The following is an 18,664-nucleotide window of genomic DNA, read 5'->3' as shown; positions in this document are numbered from 1 at the left end:
CCCCCCCAATCAGTAACAAAAATAGTGAAAAGCACATGCCAATTTGAGATTATTAAAACTTAATCAATTTCAATGGGCAACTAACTTAAGGAATGAGTTAAAAATATTTTCAGCAATGATTTAACATTTATTTATACTATATTCTTAAGTGTAGTATTTCCTTTGTGTGGTCCCTGGATAATATTCAACAGCTTCATTAGGTTTTCAGTCAAAAAGGCACAAATACAACCGCAAGCATACCCATATCAAACTTCTAGCAAGTTACCGTATACTGCAAAGCAATTTCTTAGGCCATAAATTAAAACATATTGTGGGAAATAATTAAAATGGACAATTCAGAAAACTTTACAAAAATACTTCTTTTTATTAAAAGCAGCAATTTCAAGCAGAACAATACACAGAATGTAAACATCACTAAGTTCAGCTCCAGCCTGCTGAACCTTCGAGAAAGTCTACACTAAATGCATCTACCATACTAGCGAGTTAACAGACTATATTATAATTTGAAAATATATTTTCTACTTTGAATTAAGAAAAAGTAATTTATCGTAGTCTGTCCCAGCGCCAGATACTGGCATCATCACACACAGCTATAAGGATACTACTATCCCTGCTAAAACTGGTTTGTCGAATGGCAGCGACACATTTAGGATGAGTGAGAGTCGTACACCTATAAATAAAAGAAAATTATTCAGCTGCGACGTTAAATCTGCACTTGCTACTACATTATGGAGCACTGTTGCACCAACCTCTTACTTATGTGACCTAGGAGGAATTGAAGGGCAACAGGATTATGCCTTTCATGGTATACTTTGTATTCCAAATGTGGACTTGGGAAAGCAGTAATTTCCTGTTCACCCACTGCCATTTCTCATCCTCCTAGTTTTCACTGAAGCACTAATTGAAAGCTTATTGAATCACATTATTTAGGACTTCATCAGTGTTCTTTCCCAGTGGTTAGGAGTAAAATATCGTAATTGGGTGATTAAAGACTGCAGCATTTTCAGGAACTTTGTATGTCTGTGTATATATATATACACACACACACACATATTTTTAATACATATAAGCTATATAAAAGTATAATTATATAGTGTATATACAAATATAATGCATATATTATCTACATAGTGTATATATGTTTTATACATGTAATGGAGGAGGGTTGGGGAAGGGATGCGGGGTGTGGAGGTTTTTTGCATTTATATGTTTTGATATATATATGTAAGACACGCAGTGAAATTGCGTGGCCACACAGGCGAGGAACTGGAAAGCCATACTGTTTTCTCCACATTGTGCTCATAGCTAACCTTTATACTCTCATTACTTTAGTCCTTTCACCTATTTCTCCTTTGTCATGTGCTACACCCACCTAGCGCATCTTATCTTAATTGCTTTGTAAATTTTCCACCTAATTAGTTTGTAAGCTCTTTGAGGAACAAATTGTCTTTTACTGTATCTACATAAGGTACCCAGCACAATCTGATTGGGGCCTCTCGGCACTACTGTAATATAAATAATAAATCAGTAAAAAATAATAAATGTTAACCTTCAGGGGCTCAGAATGTTTATTTACCTAGTAGTTAAAATGGAAAATGACTACTACTGTTAAAGAATTTCTATAGTTATCAGTAAAGGAAAAAGGGAAATACCCCAACTCCCTGTCTTAAAAATAAAAGGAAAAAAAAAAAGTACTCACTTGGCTTTATGAGGATCCTCTATTTCTAAATCCCAGACGTAAAGTTTGCCAACCTGATTGCCCAGAGCAAGCATCTTTGAAAGAAAGCAGAGGATATAGAAGTTTTAAAATACTATCTCAAAAAATGGAAGCCAGGATTTTATAAAGGCTCTATAACTGGTAAGTTGTGTGTGAATGTTTGAACATGAATGACTTAATGAGTTTGTTGGAGGGACTAGAAATTATATAAAACTTGCCTCCTTTCTTCCACTTTACTATCCATCTCTGCAGATGGGGAAGGAAGTTATCAATAAACATACCCTTGATGGAAAATAAGTATTTATTCAGTGGAACTTTTTCCACCAGGCAGAACCCAGAATGAAAATCTGGAGCTCCTCCAGTTTCATATAAAGCCCCTTGCAGCAAATAATTCTGCTTCTCAAACATTACATCACATGAACCAAGACTTCCTATGCCCATAAATATTGAATCACTGGAAAGTTATGCACCTTCAAATACAGCAAAGTCAAAGCTCACACATACCTTTTGCCAGAAATCCATTGAAAACCTCATATACCATATATCACACTGGCTGTAATCAAATCTCCCAAGTATGGTCACATTTGACTCACTGGGCTTGATTTTATCTATATCATCTTCCATTTTGCCAGGTTTCCAGCACACAATGGCATTTTCACAAGACTGGGGGGAAACAATGAAAAAAAAAAAAAAATCACCTATATATACATTTATACTGCACATTCACAACTATAACTATAACCAAACATTTCATCTCATAGCTTTCCCAATTACATTAAAAAAAATACAATGGAAAAATCTCACCTCTGTCCTTAGATCACAGCCACTTCACCAATAATACATCGCTGCCCATCGCTGGGAGCCTGCTGCCCTCGCAGCTTTGCCAGGCAACAGGACTGCAGGAGCCCTCCCTCACCCGCTTCAGAAGAAGTCAACCAGATGTGCTCAAACGCACTTTCATGAGCAGTTTAAATTAACCTCAATTTGAGGATTGTTCACCCAATCCCTTCGACCAACAGGACTGCGCATGCACCAATTTCTGGCAATGAGGCAGTTGGACCACATATATGCAAGCAAATGTTACTACTGGACACAACATGTTAATCAAAGTTACTCCATTATGGGAACCCTCTTTTCTCCCTTTAGCAGCAGGACACCTCATCAGTATCTATATACTCTCTGTACATTCCATGCGGATTCTGGTTAGCTGGTATACCTGTACTTTTGGCAGAGGTACAGCCGTAGTAATAATTTTACTTTTTAAGTACAAGCTCCTTATCCACACATCCTTACAGTTGACAAAGTTCACAATACACTCCATAAAACCACTTGACCCAGCACAGCGATTTAACCTAAGACCCCATGCTAGTAAAACTTCTATTGTTTAAGATCCTTAAAACAAGCAAATAAGAGTAACTCAGCTGAAAAAGCTGCAACATTACCTTGGAAAGAATTAGATCTCCCAACCATCGTACACAGTCAACATAGTTTCTATGTATGTCTCTTGTAGAAAAGTCAGGAAAGTGTATTTTCTGGGAAATAAAAGGCCTAAGGAGAAAATTGCCAAGTGAGGCTCAGAGAAACACAGAAGCACAAGTCTAATTTTTAATGGCCGGTTTTAACATCTCGATGTTAGAAGGAAAAGCCTGTCTTTTTTAACAGTTATACAACAAAGTAGAGGGAGAAACAGCTCTGCCTGTATGACTTTTCTTTTTTTAATAATGGGAACAGACCATTTTCATCCTCGTTCCTAATGAAATAACTAGTTTCCCATGTACAAGAATCTGCAGAGACAGTGCTGAGCAAAACCACTCCTTCAGACACTGAATACAGCTCCTGTTGCCAAATACTTCAAGAACTAATTAAAGCTCAGTTTTCCTGATGCTGTGTCTACAACATCTAAATTGTTAAATAGAAATGCACACTATAAAAAAAAAATCATAATTTTAAAAAGGCACGCTAAAAAAGCATCATTTAATATCTGGTAACATTACCAAAAAAACCCGAGAGTATTTTCATAGCTAGTCTCACTACTGAACATGTTCAGTGTGTTTTAGACTCTTCAATTCTCTCAATGGTTTAACTGGAAGTTAAGATTAAAAAGTTGAGGAACTTCATAAAGGATGATTTATCTATCATGTATCTAATTGCTATGTTTACTTGACAATTGACTCATATCTGAGGTGAGAGAATGATGAAAATTAAGGTTATTACCGTGTAAACAGTTTTGTCCCCACCCCAAAGCCAAATAACATATACAATAATAATAAGTACTCAATATAAAAGTATTTCCTACATTTAATTATACAGATTTGATTCCTTCCTAGAAATTTTGAGGTGAGAGAAAGAAAAGCCATTGACACCTTGAAACATGGTGAAATACAAGCTTTAATTAAGAATGTAGAAATAATAATCCCAGACATTTTCTAGTCAAGCAGATAAGAAATAATTAAGATATCTAAAAATAAAAGTGTCAGGAGTTTAAATCCGAATTCAATAAAATTCTACTGAAGCAAACATCAATAAGACATCTTCTAGAGAGATTCAGTACCCGGCACAATCCCCAGGTCACTCGCTATCCCCAAGAACTCCCAATTTGGATATGAATTAACCTGGGCCATTGATAAGAATATTCATGTTTTGCAAAGACGGCCAAGAAGATGAAGACTACGTACCTGTTGGTTTTATTTGGGTTGTACTCATAAGACTCTTTGATGGCATTTATCATTCTCTTGGAATTAATTCTCCAGAGTTTTAGAGAGTGATCCATCCCACAGGACATGATTTTTTCACCAAGAAGATCATAATCCTATGTATATGAAATAATTTTGAGGACCCCCAGCCTAAGCTGCATTATATCAACTCAGATTTTACTCCATCATTTCCATCAAAACAGCATTTTTGGCTTAGAGAATGCAATAAAACTGTGTATTTCAAATAGAAAAATACTAATAACTTAATCCTGCTCACTGTAAAGAAGCACAGTATCTTAATTATATTTACTCTCTCTCAAGAAAGAGAGGCATATTCAACAGCACTGACAGACAATGAATCTACTGCTAGTGCTCCCACCTCACTAAATTCCCTAGGTTTCATTTTATGGAGCAACTTTGGCAGAATTCCAGGGCTACAACATGGGTGATGACTATTCAGAACCAACTTTGGCAGAATTCCAGAGCTACAACATGGGTGATGACTATTCAGAACCACAAGAGAATAATAGTGTCAGGTTTCATATAGATGCACCCCTCACCTTTCAGGTCACACAACAGGAATGGAAAAAGTTCTTAAGAGCAGTGTATTAGAAGTCAACTATTGTAGTTGCTATTTGCTGGGTACCAGCAGTGCTGGTCTGTCTGTTCACAGCCACTGAAAAGCAGCATAACTCACCTGAAATAACTTATTTCCTTCACTACCATGTCTCTCAAAGCTTATTTGTTCTTGCTGCTTTGGCTTGATAAGACCTCAAGAACTTGAAAAGTGGGACCATCGTGAAAACTTTTTACTCTTTCTAGCCCCACTGAGCTGTTTTGTTTGCTTCTAGGCTGCACTGTGAGAAAACTAGCTACTGAAAGACATAGAAAGTGAACACCTGTCCTGTATATTGAGAGGTGGCCAGATCAATCAAACCACCTTAGATTTAAACTTGTCTATCCCCTTAAAACAGTATTTATGCACTTCAGGTTTTTTTTAAGTAGGTATAATATCAAAACAGTGCACAAGAGGATAAAAAGTTGCATATTGTAGGCTTACTACCCTTTGTAAATCTAAATCACTGCCCCACAGTCTTCCACTTACTGCACTTAACACCTCATCCCTGTGCCCTTCTACTCCTCCAAATATTGCAACCAGCGTGTCTGTCTGGATGTTCCACAGTCTCAATGCATGATCTATAAAGAACAAATAAAATTACATGCTGCTTTTTATATGTACATATGAATAATATATTTCAGCTTAACTAATTTCAATAACAGGTGTTCATGTAAACATCAGAAAGGCACTTAATTCTTCTTCACTTGTAAGAAACAACGGAACTGCATTAACTAAAATTGCCATTACAACTAAACTGTTGTTAGAGGACTTCTGTAATTGAGAAAGTGTGCCCACCCCCCTCCCCTAAGGACAGCTTCTAACAAAAATATACTTGGATCTTTAGATCATCCGAAAAGCAAAGAAGAGTCTAATCTTGGACAAGTGTGCTTTCTTTCAGTCTTATCTCAAAAATAATTGTACATATCAAAAAAACACTAGAATTCCTTTCAGCCATTCTTACATCAACATTCAGAGAAGTTTTGATTTTCCATTTTTTTTTTAATCTTTAAAATATTATTCTTTATGAACCACAGACTGTAGCGATGGAAGAAACTGTTTCTATAAACAATATGTACTCCAAAGCCAATCAGACTAATCCACTTACTTAAAGTTTTAACAATTTCTAATGAAGAACTTCTACTGTATTTCCCATTTGGAAATGGGAACCTCTAGTGTATTTCTCTTTTGGATTCCACAAGTACACTGCACTGAATTACAGCAATATCAACTGAAAAGCCACACAGTCTAAAATATTTTCCTCTTTTTCTACTCATCTCTCAGCCAAGCAGTTCTGAGACTCCAATATTCTCCTGCCTCATGCCCTCTCGGAGATAGTACCTGGTCCAGAGATTGCACATTAAAACTTGTAGTACTATGGCTCACGTCAAAATGTTATTAAAAAGAGAACCTAAAAATATATATAATATATACAGAACTCAAAGAAATTCAATGTTACAGACCCACAGCACAAACTTGACAGCTGCAAGAATCACAGAGGTTCCCAACTCCTATTCTCGTGTAGCTTCATCAGTAATACCAAATAGGCTAAAGTCAAGTCTCCTCATGTTAACGTTTCCAACTCGAGCATTCCTGAAGGCTTGCTCTTGCGGCAGATCAAATATTCCCTTACTTAACAAAATAGTCAAGATTAGGAAGTTGTGACTGTTTAGACGTTCTGGACAAGCCCATAAGGCACCGTACCAAAAACTCACTTCTCCCTTCACTAATATGCTTTTTACACAAAGTCCAGTTAAAGTCAGAGCTGCTCCTGAGCGATAGAGAATCGAAGTTTTCCCCGTGAACACAGTGGTGAATGCTGTCTGCGACATAAAGACATCCCCACTAGATGGCAACACGATTCAACAACTGAAAATAATTTAACTCGACTGTTGGAAAGGAAAGAGCAACCCAATGCTCATGTTTCTTCTTTCCTAAAAGCAGCACTGTTCATAATCCCTTTGCACCACAGGTGGAGTTATGTTTATTGTAGGCCATGGATTTAATATGTACAAGATATATAGCCATAAAAGAGCAAGATTTGCTCTAGACTTTCAAGGTAAACTTTTCCAGTGCCATTCATAAAAAAATCATGAGGTTTTGGCCATTTTCAAGACCAAAATCCAATCCAAAGTATCCTGATTTAAACAAAAACAAAAGAGGTTTTTTTCCTCACCTTTGCTTACAGATAAAAGGAGATTTGGATCTCTTGGATGGAATTTCAGTTCATTGATTGCATTTCCATGGCCCACGTAGTGCTGGGATAGAATTCAGAGACCAAGTTATCATTTCCCCTCATGTTTACATGTATTTAGAAGACATAAGTTTCATGCCTTACTGAAATGCAAGCTGTATCTCTAAGTTTGGAGCACTCACCTTTATGCACTGCATTGTAATAGGATTAATTATCCTAATAATACCCCTGGACCCTGCCACAGCCAGAAGAGGATGACTTGTATTGCTATCATATGTCCATGCACAGGTATAGAAATTCTCATCTGCCTACAACATCTCACATTAAGGACCATAGAAGAAACAGATTTTTTTTTTTAAACAATGTGGTTTGGGTTTTTTTCCTCTTAAAATGCTGCTTTATGCAAGGTCCCAGGAGTCTCTGCTAGACCCAATAACAAAAAGATACATATTTCATAATACATTTGCAAATACAAGCAACATCACCTTTTCTATAGATGTCAGTTTCCCCACTTCTGTTCCTTAGCATACAAAGAACACCTTTTTTCTCTTGGCATCACTTTTCAACCTCTTTCTCCAAATCATCCCAAGACTGGGAATAAAATGAGGATGAATCAAGACTGAGTTCACAAGTTATTGACTTGTGTACTGCAAATGATCAATACAAGTTATTACCACTTCAGACCATGGAACATTATTCTTAGGCTTTAAATCCAGTTCCAAATCACAGGGAAATGGAGACCGCTGTAAAGCAGTGAATGTAAAACATTACACAAATATTAGCATTGGGAAAATGAAACAGATGGAATATCAGTTTTCCAATATTTTAATACAGCATGGACCATGAGTCTGCATTTTTAATACTTTTTCAATAGGAGGGTCTCTAGGATGTGGGAAGGTGGTAAGACTTGGACCTAACATAAGGAATGTGCCACACGAGCAAAGTATGAAATCACAGACAAAACCTTCTTATGCTTTTTCCTACAAAGCCTCTTCATTTTTGATAAACAGGAAGGAAAGAAGTGGCTTTTTAACTTAAAAGGATACATCAGCATCCACGTAGGACTGCAACAGACGGATTTCACCTTGGGAATGACATTCATATAAAGTAACCTGGAGGGGGAAAAAAAAAAAAAAAAAAGTAGGAGCAATTGCTGCTTACTTGTGGTATTTCAGAAGGAAATCACATGCACCTGTGTATTCACTTCCTGATGGGGAGAGGTAGTGTGCCTTTATGGTTCAGATCTCATCTATCATGTTTGTTTCTAACAGGTGGAAATGGTTTGATAAAAGAATGCTCACAGCAGCTTCAGTAAAGCACCACTCCAGGACTTGTCAGCAGTCCTTCCCAGATATTTAAATCTATTATTTGAATAGTCTTAGTAAGATTAAACTCTATTTGGAATTAGTTACTGCAGCCATCTGTATTGGGCTTCTGTGGCAATGTTTTGGTAGCAGGGGGGCAACAGCGGTGGCTTCTGTGAGAAGCTGCTAGAAGCTTCCCCCATGTCCGACAGAGCCAATGCCAGCCGGCTCCAAGACAGGCCCGCCACTGGCCAAGGCTGAGCCCATCAGCGACAGTCGTAGTGCCTCTGGGAGAACAGAGTTAAGATGGGGAAAAAAATTGCACAGCAGCAGCCAAAAAAGAGGAGTGAGGATATGTGAGAGCACCAGCCCTGCAGACCCCCAGGTCAGTGCAGAAGGAGGGGAGGAGATGCTCCAGGTGCCAGAACAGAGATTCCCCTGCAGCCCGTGGGGAAGACCATGGTGAGGCAGGCTGTCCCCCTGCAGCCCAGGGAGCTCCACGGGGGAGCAGATCTCTGCCTGCAGCCTGGGGAGGACCCCACGCCGGAGCAGGGGGATGCCCGAAGGAGGCTGGGACCCCATGGGAAGCCCACGCTGGAGCAGGCTCCTGGCAGGACCTGCGGCCCCGTGGAGAGAGAGAGGAGCCCACGCTGGAGCAGGTTTGCTGGCAGAACTTGTGACCCCACGGGGGACCCACGCTGGAGCAGTCTGTGCCTGAAGGACTGCAGCCCGGGGAAGGGACCCACGCTGGAGCAGTTCATGAAGAACTGCAGCCTGTGGGAAGGACTTATGTTGGAGAAGTTTGTGGAGGACTGTCTCCTGTGGGAGGGATCCCACGCTGGAGCAGGAGAAGAGTGAGGAGTCCTACCCCTGAGGAGGAAGGAGCGGCAGAGACAACGTGTGATGAACTGACCCCAACCTCCATTCCCCATCACCCTGCACTGCTTGGGGGGGGAGGTAGAGAATTCGGGAGTGAAGTTGAGCCTGGGAAGAAGGGAGGTGTGGGGGGAAGGTGTTTTAAGATTTAGTTTTTATTTCTCATTACCCTACTCTGATTTGATTGGTAATAAATTAAACTATTTTCCCCAAGTCTAGTCTGTTTTGCCCATGACAGTAATGGCTGAGTGATCTCTCCTTGTCCTTATCTCGACCCACAAGCCTTTCATTGTATTTTCTCTCCCCTGTCCAGCTGAGGAGGGGAGTCATAGAGTGGCTTTGGTGGGCACCTGGAGTCCAGCCAGGATCAGCCCACCACACCATCTCTAACATAACTTGGTCTTTTAATGAGTCATTGATACCTTGTTTAATCTTAGTTTAGCATTCTTGGTAACTGCCAGGTGGAACAAACCTGGAAATGAAAGGCTTCTTGTTTATTCACACTTGCACAGAATGCACTTCAGGAGTTATTTTCAAGACTGAAATTACATAGATCCTTGTTCAGAAAAAGCCTGTAAATTCACTCCACACAGGCCATTAATTTAGCTAGTGAGCAGTGTGGCATCATTGCAGACACTTCTCATCCCATTTTAGCGCATATGACCTTTTGGAAACAATAACATCTAAGAGTAATTTTAGTGAGAAGATACATTTATGCTCCTCTCTTCCTTAACCCACATTTATATTACCAAAGGATTTTTCTTCTTTAATATATAGGCTAATTCCCAAATAGCTGATACATGACTTCATAAAACAATCCAGAGGATGCAACTCTCCCAGATAACAGATGCTACATACTTCAGAAATAAAACTTTCAATATGAAGTATCCCGTGTCTGTACTAAACACAGGTAAAGGGTTTTGTTAAAAAAAGAATGCAAGCAGAACCACACAGAAGGGCTTATGGTTAAAAACAGATTACTCACCCTGTTGCTGCCTACAGTGGCAAAAACAAGAGGATCACCTTCTTTACTGTGCCAGTTAAACTGGACTCCAAACAATGGCTGACCGTGGTCCTCCTGTAGATGTAAAGTAAGATTAGAGACAAAAAAAACCAAAACCCACAGGCATATTATTTCTGTGAAGTTCAGCTGTGGTGGTAAACAGTTTAATTGATATGTTTTGCTCCTCAAACTACTGGGTTTGCATTTAGTATAAGTTCAGATAGTGAACAGTTAAAAAGAACAGTTTTGTAACATCACATTTTAACTTGGCTGTCTTAAGGGAGGTCAAATGAACATTCTGACACTCCCCCCTTTCTTCCCCCACCAAGCTTTTAAAAAAAGTGAAGGGGAAGAACTGTTGTCTCACAGTTATGGCCAGAAGCTGGCAGAACTCCTGACTTGTATTTGCAGCTCTACTACTTTGTTTTGCAATTTTCAGCAAGGCAACCTCTGCATCTAAGACCACGTGTATATGCATTTTACATTGTTCTAACTACTTCCACACAAGGATTTACAACTTTACAGAGGAGAATTATCAGGACACAGAATTATACTGGTATAAGGGTGGAGAAGGGTCACATTTAACTATTACAGCACAGTTAGGTCTTGCAACTCTATCACAGACATGACAAACTCTCTCCAGCATATCACAATGCCGCTGCAAAGTTCACATCCACAAAGTGTTTTCAGATCGCCTTCACAAAGTTACCAGAGAAATGCCAAGTATTATTTTTATACAGCTTACATCAGTTTAATAGAGAAAAAAAAGAAGCAAATATGTTTATGAATATGGTGGTGCTTGTTAATAATTGATAACAGTATTTTGGCCTGTCCTGACAGGATGTTTTCAGTAAGAATAATGTTCATTAAAGTGCCTCCCCACAGGGGACTGTCTGGGACAGTGCAGGCAGGAAGGAAGTGTCTCATGACGGCTGTTAAGCAGCCTTCAAATGGCAGTGCTTCTCAGAAACAACATGAGAAATATTAGCCCTGGCAGCTCTGGCCTATCCAAGAACCAAAGAATAAATTTGAGGAGGGGGTGTGGGTAGGGAGTCCAACACTACTCAGAAAAAGAAAAGTAAGGAAGTCTGGAAGATTTTAAAATGCCACTATTTACTGAGAAAGGCAGTATCTGTTATTAACAGAAATAGCTAGAAGAGCTAGAAAAAGAAGGGAGAAAATCTTTCAGAGATGAAGGCCCTCCCGCACTTCTTTAAGAGAGATAACAACTTTCAAAGTTGAATACAGATTAAAAAGAATAGTTAAAAGTTTAGCCCGAAGTATTACCCACCATAACATGAAAGAACAGACTAGTAGCTTTACGTGATGAGGGATATGGGATATTAGCAAAGGAAAAAGTAGCAAGGTTATTAGTGACCCCAGGACAGAAGGAAAAAGCAAGTATTCAGCATCTGTAAAGCATTATAGTTTAATTAGAGATTAAGAATGAAGAAAACTGTATGCCATAAAATTGCATACACAAAGCCATGATTTTTACTATCCAATAAAGTTATGAATTTTACTTTCTAGGCTTATTTTTTGAGTGTTTTTAAGCCTTCCTTGAAAAGAATGGCTGAGAGGTCAAATACAGATTACATTAAAAAAAAATCCACTAATAATTAGTTGGTTTTGAATTTCTGTATGAAAGAGTTCATGCTGGTGAATACTGAGGGCTTTTGACATACCACATGAAGATAGCACAGGTAAAATGCATGGATTCTTACTCCTTTATTACAGAGATATATTAGCAGGTTTCAAGTTTGTTTCTCTGGAATAACCTTGTTCTCTGTCATGTGCACTGTTTCTGATAAATTTAGTGAAATGGGGAAAAAAATGAAGAGGAAGATGCTTTTCCCCTTCAGGATAGGATATTCTTCCAGCATAAGTTGCCATAAATTTGTGATTTTCTAGGTAGGACCCAGACTAGGGTGATACATAGTAAGTAGAGGGATACAACAGAGGGCTATATTGTTTCTATATTTCTATATTTGGGTACATACCTGAAGTACTTAGTAAGCTTTTTCAAAGACAACCTATTTCCCTGGAAAAGTTACTCTGCGAGACAAATGTCTTTAGACTACTTGCATCATCTGCACTACATTCCTCACATCAAGTGCGACAACCTCCAACAGCCTGACTGTACATATTGCAGTTCTTCTGGTGTTTAATGCATGAAGGAGTCAGGCAGAGGCTCTTGCAGGAAGTCACTAGGGTATCTGCAGAAGTTATGCTCACTTAATTTAAACTACCATCATCCTCACTGGTCAGAGACGGCACATCGCTATTTTGATAATACTTGTCCACCCTCCTTTTTGACCCAAGTTCTAAACAATGAAGCAGGTTTTTAAAAACATTACGCTTTATGTGCTGCACATTATGGTTATTCTGACATGCCAAGTATGTCATGCAAATCTGACCACTAGTTTGTACAGACAGAAGAGTGACCCAGATGCTGGTCCAAAAGTAGACTTGTGAAATGCCATCTTGACCCTGGTATGAAAAAAGGGCACAAAACCCAAAGTACTCAGGTTCTTCATGCACCAGAGAAAGAAGACAGAGGAGAAAATAGACCTACAAGTGTTACAAAAGCAAATACATAAATAGTCAATGGTTAGTTCTGCCCTTACTCACTCAACGTCAACTCAGGTTCAGTCAGAGAATAAGACTAGACCTGTTTTTAGACCGAAGGCAGTGAAGTAAATACTATGCCAACACAAAAAATGATCACCTGCAACTACATGAAGACATTTTAATACGCTGCCACCCACACTGCCAGCAGGGAACCAACTGACCACACATGCATTTCCAGTTCCAGAAGTGGAAGCAAGCCATTATTGGTAATGGTTTTAGTTATCTCTCCTTCACACATCAACAAGCTGGAGACTTGCATGTGGTTGGTTACCAATTCCCAGCTCAGGGGACAGCGAGTAGAAGCTGAGCGACAACACCGGACTGCTAACAACCACTAAGCCACACCCTAAGCAAGAGCAAAGGATAGGGCAAATAACAGTATTGTTTTAAAGGGAGCACATCAACACAGAACACACACGGTCCTTTGCTGAAAGATCTACAAGCAAAACACGTATGGATCTGTGAGGATGGGCATCTGTTAGCTGTATATGCTCATTTACAAACTACATTTCCATTCAGCCCACAGAGAGCAAAGACTTCTCAGTGTACCTTATAGTAACTCAGTACTACAAAAAGGAAAAAAAAAAAAGGCAGTTTTTTATTTCCTGTCATTTTCCAAGTTATATTTTTGTTTTCCTGATGCTTAAATTTCACCCAAAATAACTTCCACAGTAGTGTTTAAAAAGCATATTTAGCAAGCGCTGAGTTTTTCAGGCTGAATCATAACCATTTAACATTCAAAGTAGACAGTAATGGCCATATTTCTTTGTTTCCCCAAGGGGAAAAAAGTAAAAAGCAAAATAAGAGGGAAAAACAAGAGTAGGAAAGTGGAAAAACGCATAATTTATACATTCCTAAAGAATATTAAAATTAATTTCCATGTCTTTAAATCATGTCGACTCTTCATTAATTTCAGTACATGCACCTTACAGCATAGTTCAAAGACATATAAACTATGGGATATGTAATGTGATATGCAAAGAGTCACAAGTGTCTTTCTGAACCCATATACAATATTCAATAGAGTTTATCTCCACAGTATCTGCAAAATTAGTATGGAAGAACAGGAAAAAGAAAAGAGAGGCTTCCTCAAACATGAAGTAAAAAGGAGTTACCAAATTTGGCTGCTACTTAGTCTTTGTACTAACATGCTCGTTTATTATTATTAGCATTAATTTTAGTTCAAAGAGAAATGGGAAAAAGAAGATAATAAAAATACCCCACTTAGCTGAAATGCTACATTTACTCCCTCACAGCTTGACTCCACTTGCACAGGAATCTGTTCCCAGGCCCTGATCCAAATCCACAGAAGTCAGGGATTGCTTAACTTCATACGGTGGTCTTTTGGGTGACCCCATATTGGGGCCTGGGTTGAAGTTGGGGTGAGGGAATATTCTGTTTTCCCAGAAGACACTTGAAAAGTACTAACCCCTTTGGAATATTTGATCTGCAGATAGAAAACCAATATGCTTAGAAAAACTCAGAACTTGCTAAACATTTGGGTTCCGAAAGGCCTGCGCCTGTGTTTGAAGTATGACTTGAAGCCACAAAAGGCACTATCTGCAGGGGCAATTCATGCAAATCACAGGAACAGCTGCCTACCTAGGTGAAAATGAAAGAACTTCCTTTCCTCCTACACCCTGAAGGCACTGGAAATAATTTTTATACTTCAAAAAACACATTAAGATCAACTTGTTTTCCAGATACTTTTGTCAGTATAACTTCCTATCACAATTTCTCCAGTGGCAAAGGTCATTGAGGAGGTTTCCATGCTCCAAAGCTCTCATCACCTCCCGCTCTGCTACCCCAGCATTTCAGTGAGGCAGTCTGAAGCCAAAGTCTGGAAACAGCTACATCAGCACAGCTCAACTGTTAAGTGTGGAGGAATAACAAAAACCTCTCAAAGCAATTCTGCAGAAAATAATATCCACTATGGAGCTGCACACATCCTCTTGTTAGCTAAATATAAAGTTTAGCAAAACTCCCATCTTGTTACAGATGCAACCTTTTCTTTATTTATAAATCTTGTAAAAATCAATCAGATGGCATATTTACAGCTTTTACCACATAAATATCCCACACAAGGCTGAGGAATGAAAGAAACAACAACCTGACAGTGTAAAAGAATCAAAAAGAAAATTCATTCAGTCCACCATAGTGTGTCACCAGTGCAGATGAAAACAATAATACCCTAAAACACAAGAACAGGGAGTGAAGACCATGAATCCACATCCCTTAATACCATCAGGTATTATGTGGGAAGATAAATATGACCTAGATATGGTGCAAACTCATAATCACAACACTCACAATAAATTAAGGAAATTGCACTATACAGCATTTATGACAATTGCCAGAGGAAAGAAAACACCTGATCTGGTAAGTGTGAGGAAAAAACTATTTCAGGATTGTTGGGTTGTTTTGTTTGGGTTTTTTTTAAAATACATTTCAATGGGTAGAAAAATCTGTACAGGTTCTGTGCTTTGCATCAAGTTGTCACAGGTTTTGTTTTATTTGTATTTGTTTATCCAGTTTCTTATCTCAAGCAACTACAGCTTCAATTAAATACATAAGTATAACACATCACACACAACTTTGCAAACCTGTACCCAAAAAATTGGGTTAATTGCAGCACTACCTACTGTCTCCTATTTCTGAGTATCCTTTCTCTCCAAAACTTCAGCTATTACAAATAAGAAAGGTACTTTCTTCGAATGACCACGGAACATAATTGTATACAGATATTATAAATATCTGCCTTGACACTGTCTCACAGTCAACATTAATATTACGGTCAGCAAGTGGTACCCAGCGTTCCCATGTTGAAGCTTACACACACCTACCTTTAGGCTATTTACACATTTGAAGGAATATTTGCACTTCTTTGACTTCCATTTTCCTTTCCCCCAGCTTTTTCTTCCTGGTGCATTAGGAGTGTTTGTTGGTGTATCAGGGCGTTCGGTGTTAGTACCGCTTTCAATACTAACAGCATCATCCTGAAAATATGTAAATTATATAGAATGTAATAAAGATATCATTAACTGCTGTACAAATTCAACTAATTTTGCAGCACTTGGCCTTTTCACTTTTCCTTCTCCTCCGTAAGAACAGAAGATCTCTGAGGACTTGGTGTTATTTAGATTCACGTATTTAAATCTATTACTAACATAACAGCATTCCTCCCTAGAAACAGAACATGAGTCACATGAGGACTAATCCAAGAGGGAGAGACGTGAACTATGATCTAGTGAAGTTTCTTCTGAATACCGGTAGCTGCTCTTAAGAAAATGTCGAAAGATAAAGTGGTTGCTTTCCCTAGAAAACATCTTTGACGTAGACAAAATGAGTACTTCTGAAGTAGTGAAGGAAGAAGTTGTTCGTGTAAAAACATTATGCTTAGCCATACCAAGAATCTAACCGTTCTGAGACTTCGGTACGCCCTTCAGCAGCATCAGGCACAGCACAGTCCTGCAGTAAGTCAGTACTGCCACTAGAAGAGGAAGTCCCACGTCTCCCTCCTGCTTTTTCCTACAATACTTGCTTCAACTAAAAGCTAAGTTAAACAACAAACAAAAAAATTAGCTTGCTGTCTGATCAGCTAAGTAATCCAACTGGCCCTCCAACTGTCAGCAGCCAAAGCTAAGGTAAGGATGAGGAGAACTGGAAAAAAAAAAAAAAAAAAAAAAGGGGGGTGTGCAAAACAACCCTCCCAGTCGCTGAGCAGTTTTAGATCACCTTCAGACAATTAACAGAAACTACAATTTCATATGCAGTCTGACTGCAGGACACTACTCAAAAGGACATTTCTATTCCCTGCATCACCCATCACAGCGCACCTCAACTTTACCTGCATCATAACTGTCAACCCTGTGCTTCCATATAAGTTCAGCTTGTTAAAAATCAACTGTTTGGTTTTTTGGTTTTTTTTCTGGCCAGGTAGTCTGTTCACTTTCTATCAGAGTAGTGGGGGGGAAGCAACTCATCCCAAGGCCATGCGATTTCTACAGCTGAATTAAGGGAGACAGAGGCAGGCAAGAGCCTGACACTAGAGGAGATTAAGTGTAACATGAAGCTGCAACAGGAACTCCACTAGGAATAAAGAATAAGGTCAGCTATAAACATTAATACACCAATTCCCACCAAACGTTTATTCTTTGTCCCAGTTTCATATCTGTACCATCAGAAGCCGGTAGAGGTGTACTGGTCTTTGTTTCCCCAACAACTCTGAAAATCAGGACATTGAGAGGAGAAAAAGGAAGACAGACAACACGCAAGCCTGTAAGCCAAGTGCCCAAACCTGGAGAGATTCCCTTCACGTTGCACCCCTAGAAGAGCCAACCCTCCCCTAATATGCATAACCGAGTTTAACAATTTTTACATTTTCCAGTTTCTTCTCCTTTGCCCTAAGAAATTTCAGAGCTTGCCAAAGTCTTGTCTCCAAAGCGCACTTGCTAGCCAGAGTCATAATACTTCACAAGACTGAAGTTTTCTCTGGACTAGTTAGATACTGTCAATATAAGAACACCAGGTACCTGGTATGATGCAACTACACAGGGTATCTGCAGCTACAACATAACTGACAAACTTTCACCCAGGATACTGGCAGAACAAAATGCACCCTTTCTCCAAATCAACGCTTCATGCCAACTTCAAACCGAACCCTCGTCTTTCAGGAGTAGTGAAGTCCAGTCACAAACTCTTGTAAAGGGAGTCCTTTCACCACCGGGACAGGTCACATTTTCAGTAACCAGACAGCCCGCATCCGCGGTCACTGATAGCCTACAACGGACACCAAAGCAAACCTGAACGCCTTTGTCACCAAATTACACTTGGATTCACAAATGCTGCTGAGCAGTAAAAAAATTCAGCGGCAGTGGTGCGGAGCACCTTGAACCTGCCTGTTGTCTCACAAGCAGGACTTCCACAGGTTGTGGAAGATGCGGTCCAGATCCCTCACTTTCTGGATAAATGCTCTAACCAGAAGAAAACCCACACTGCATAAAGCTAACACCCCCCCACTCAGGAACTACGTGATTGCTAGATACCTTAGATTAAACTTATGTTTCAAGCATAAAGCTATTCTGTATCGATCACCTTACCTGTGTTCTGAACACTAGATTTTAGCCTAACTTAGAGATTACAGTGCTCATGCCCCGCTGACAGAAGCTTGGGAGCACTATGCCCTATTCCTCATTCACCCAGGGGCTGCACGCATAAATTTATGCTGCATGTTACTCTGCAACGTGACGGTGATAGCACACGACACAAAACTGCGAGAAAAAGATGGAAAAACCCTGCTCTTTTGCACCAAAAAAAAAAGTCTGACATCCCGGAGCTGACTTCGACACGCAGCCCGGGCCTCAAATGCTCCCTCACCCCACGTGGAGGACAAGCGAGTGCCTCCCAGCCCCACGCTGCTCTCTCTCACACCGCCGCCTCCCTTCCAACGGCCCGCCCGCCTCCAGCACCGGCCACCGAGCCGAGGCGGGCGGGCTGACCCCCTCCTCTCCGCCCCGCCGGGGTCGGACGGGGCCCTCGGGCCGCGGGACACCCGAGGGGGCCGGCCCGGGAGCTCTGTCTCCTCACAGCGGGGGCCGGAGGGAGGGTGAGAGGGGGCGGCGGCCCCCCTC

General features: G+C 39.9%; 1 protein-coding gene across 1 annotated transcript in view; it reads right to left on the bottom strand.

The window, feature by feature from the left end:
* EED (embryonic ectoderm development) overlaps nucleotides 1-18,664 on the bottom strand; it is an 18,844-nt gene continuing 180 nt past the window's right edge. Inside the window, exons 2-12 of the mRNA XM_010576570.1 lie at nucleotides 15,878-16,030; nucleotides 10,386-10,478; nucleotides 8,267-8,332; nucleotides 7,403-7,528; nucleotides 7,203-7,284; nucleotides 5,516-5,607; nucleotides 4,393-4,526; nucleotides 3,160-3,265; nucleotides 2,222-2,380; nucleotides 1,700-1,773; nucleotides 1-670 (exon numbers count right to left, since the gene is read on the bottom strand). Of these exons, the coding sequence (XP_010574872.1) occupies nucleotides 544-670; nucleotides 1,700-1,773; nucleotides 2,222-2,380; nucleotides 3,160-3,265; nucleotides 4,393-4,526; nucleotides 5,516-5,607; nucleotides 7,203-7,284; nucleotides 7,403-7,528; nucleotides 8,267-8,332; nucleotides 10,386-10,478; nucleotides 15,878-16,030 (1,212 nt within the window). The 3' untranslated portion in view covers nucleotides 1-543. The remainder of the gene's footprint in view (nucleotides 671-1,699; nucleotides 1,774-2,221; nucleotides 2,381-3,159; nucleotides 3,266-4,392; nucleotides 4,527-5,515; nucleotides 5,608-7,202; nucleotides 7,285-7,402; nucleotides 7,529-8,266; nucleotides 8,333-10,385; nucleotides 10,479-15,877; nucleotides 16,031-18,664) is intronic.

The sequence above is a fragment of the Haliaeetus leucocephalus genome, unplaced genomic scaffold (assembly GCF_000737465.1).
Source record: "Haliaeetus leucocephalus isolate CR32 unplaced genomic scaffold, Haliaeetus_leucocephalus-4.0 Scaffold536, whole genome shotgun sequence".
In the NCBI taxonomy this organism is placed as follows: Eukaryota; Metazoa; Chordata; class Aves; order Accipitriformes; family Accipitridae; genus Haliaeetus; species Haliaeetus leucocephalus.
The sequence above is the reverse complement of the archived record's forward strand: the minus strand, read 5'-3'. Positions and strand labels throughout refer to the sequence as shown.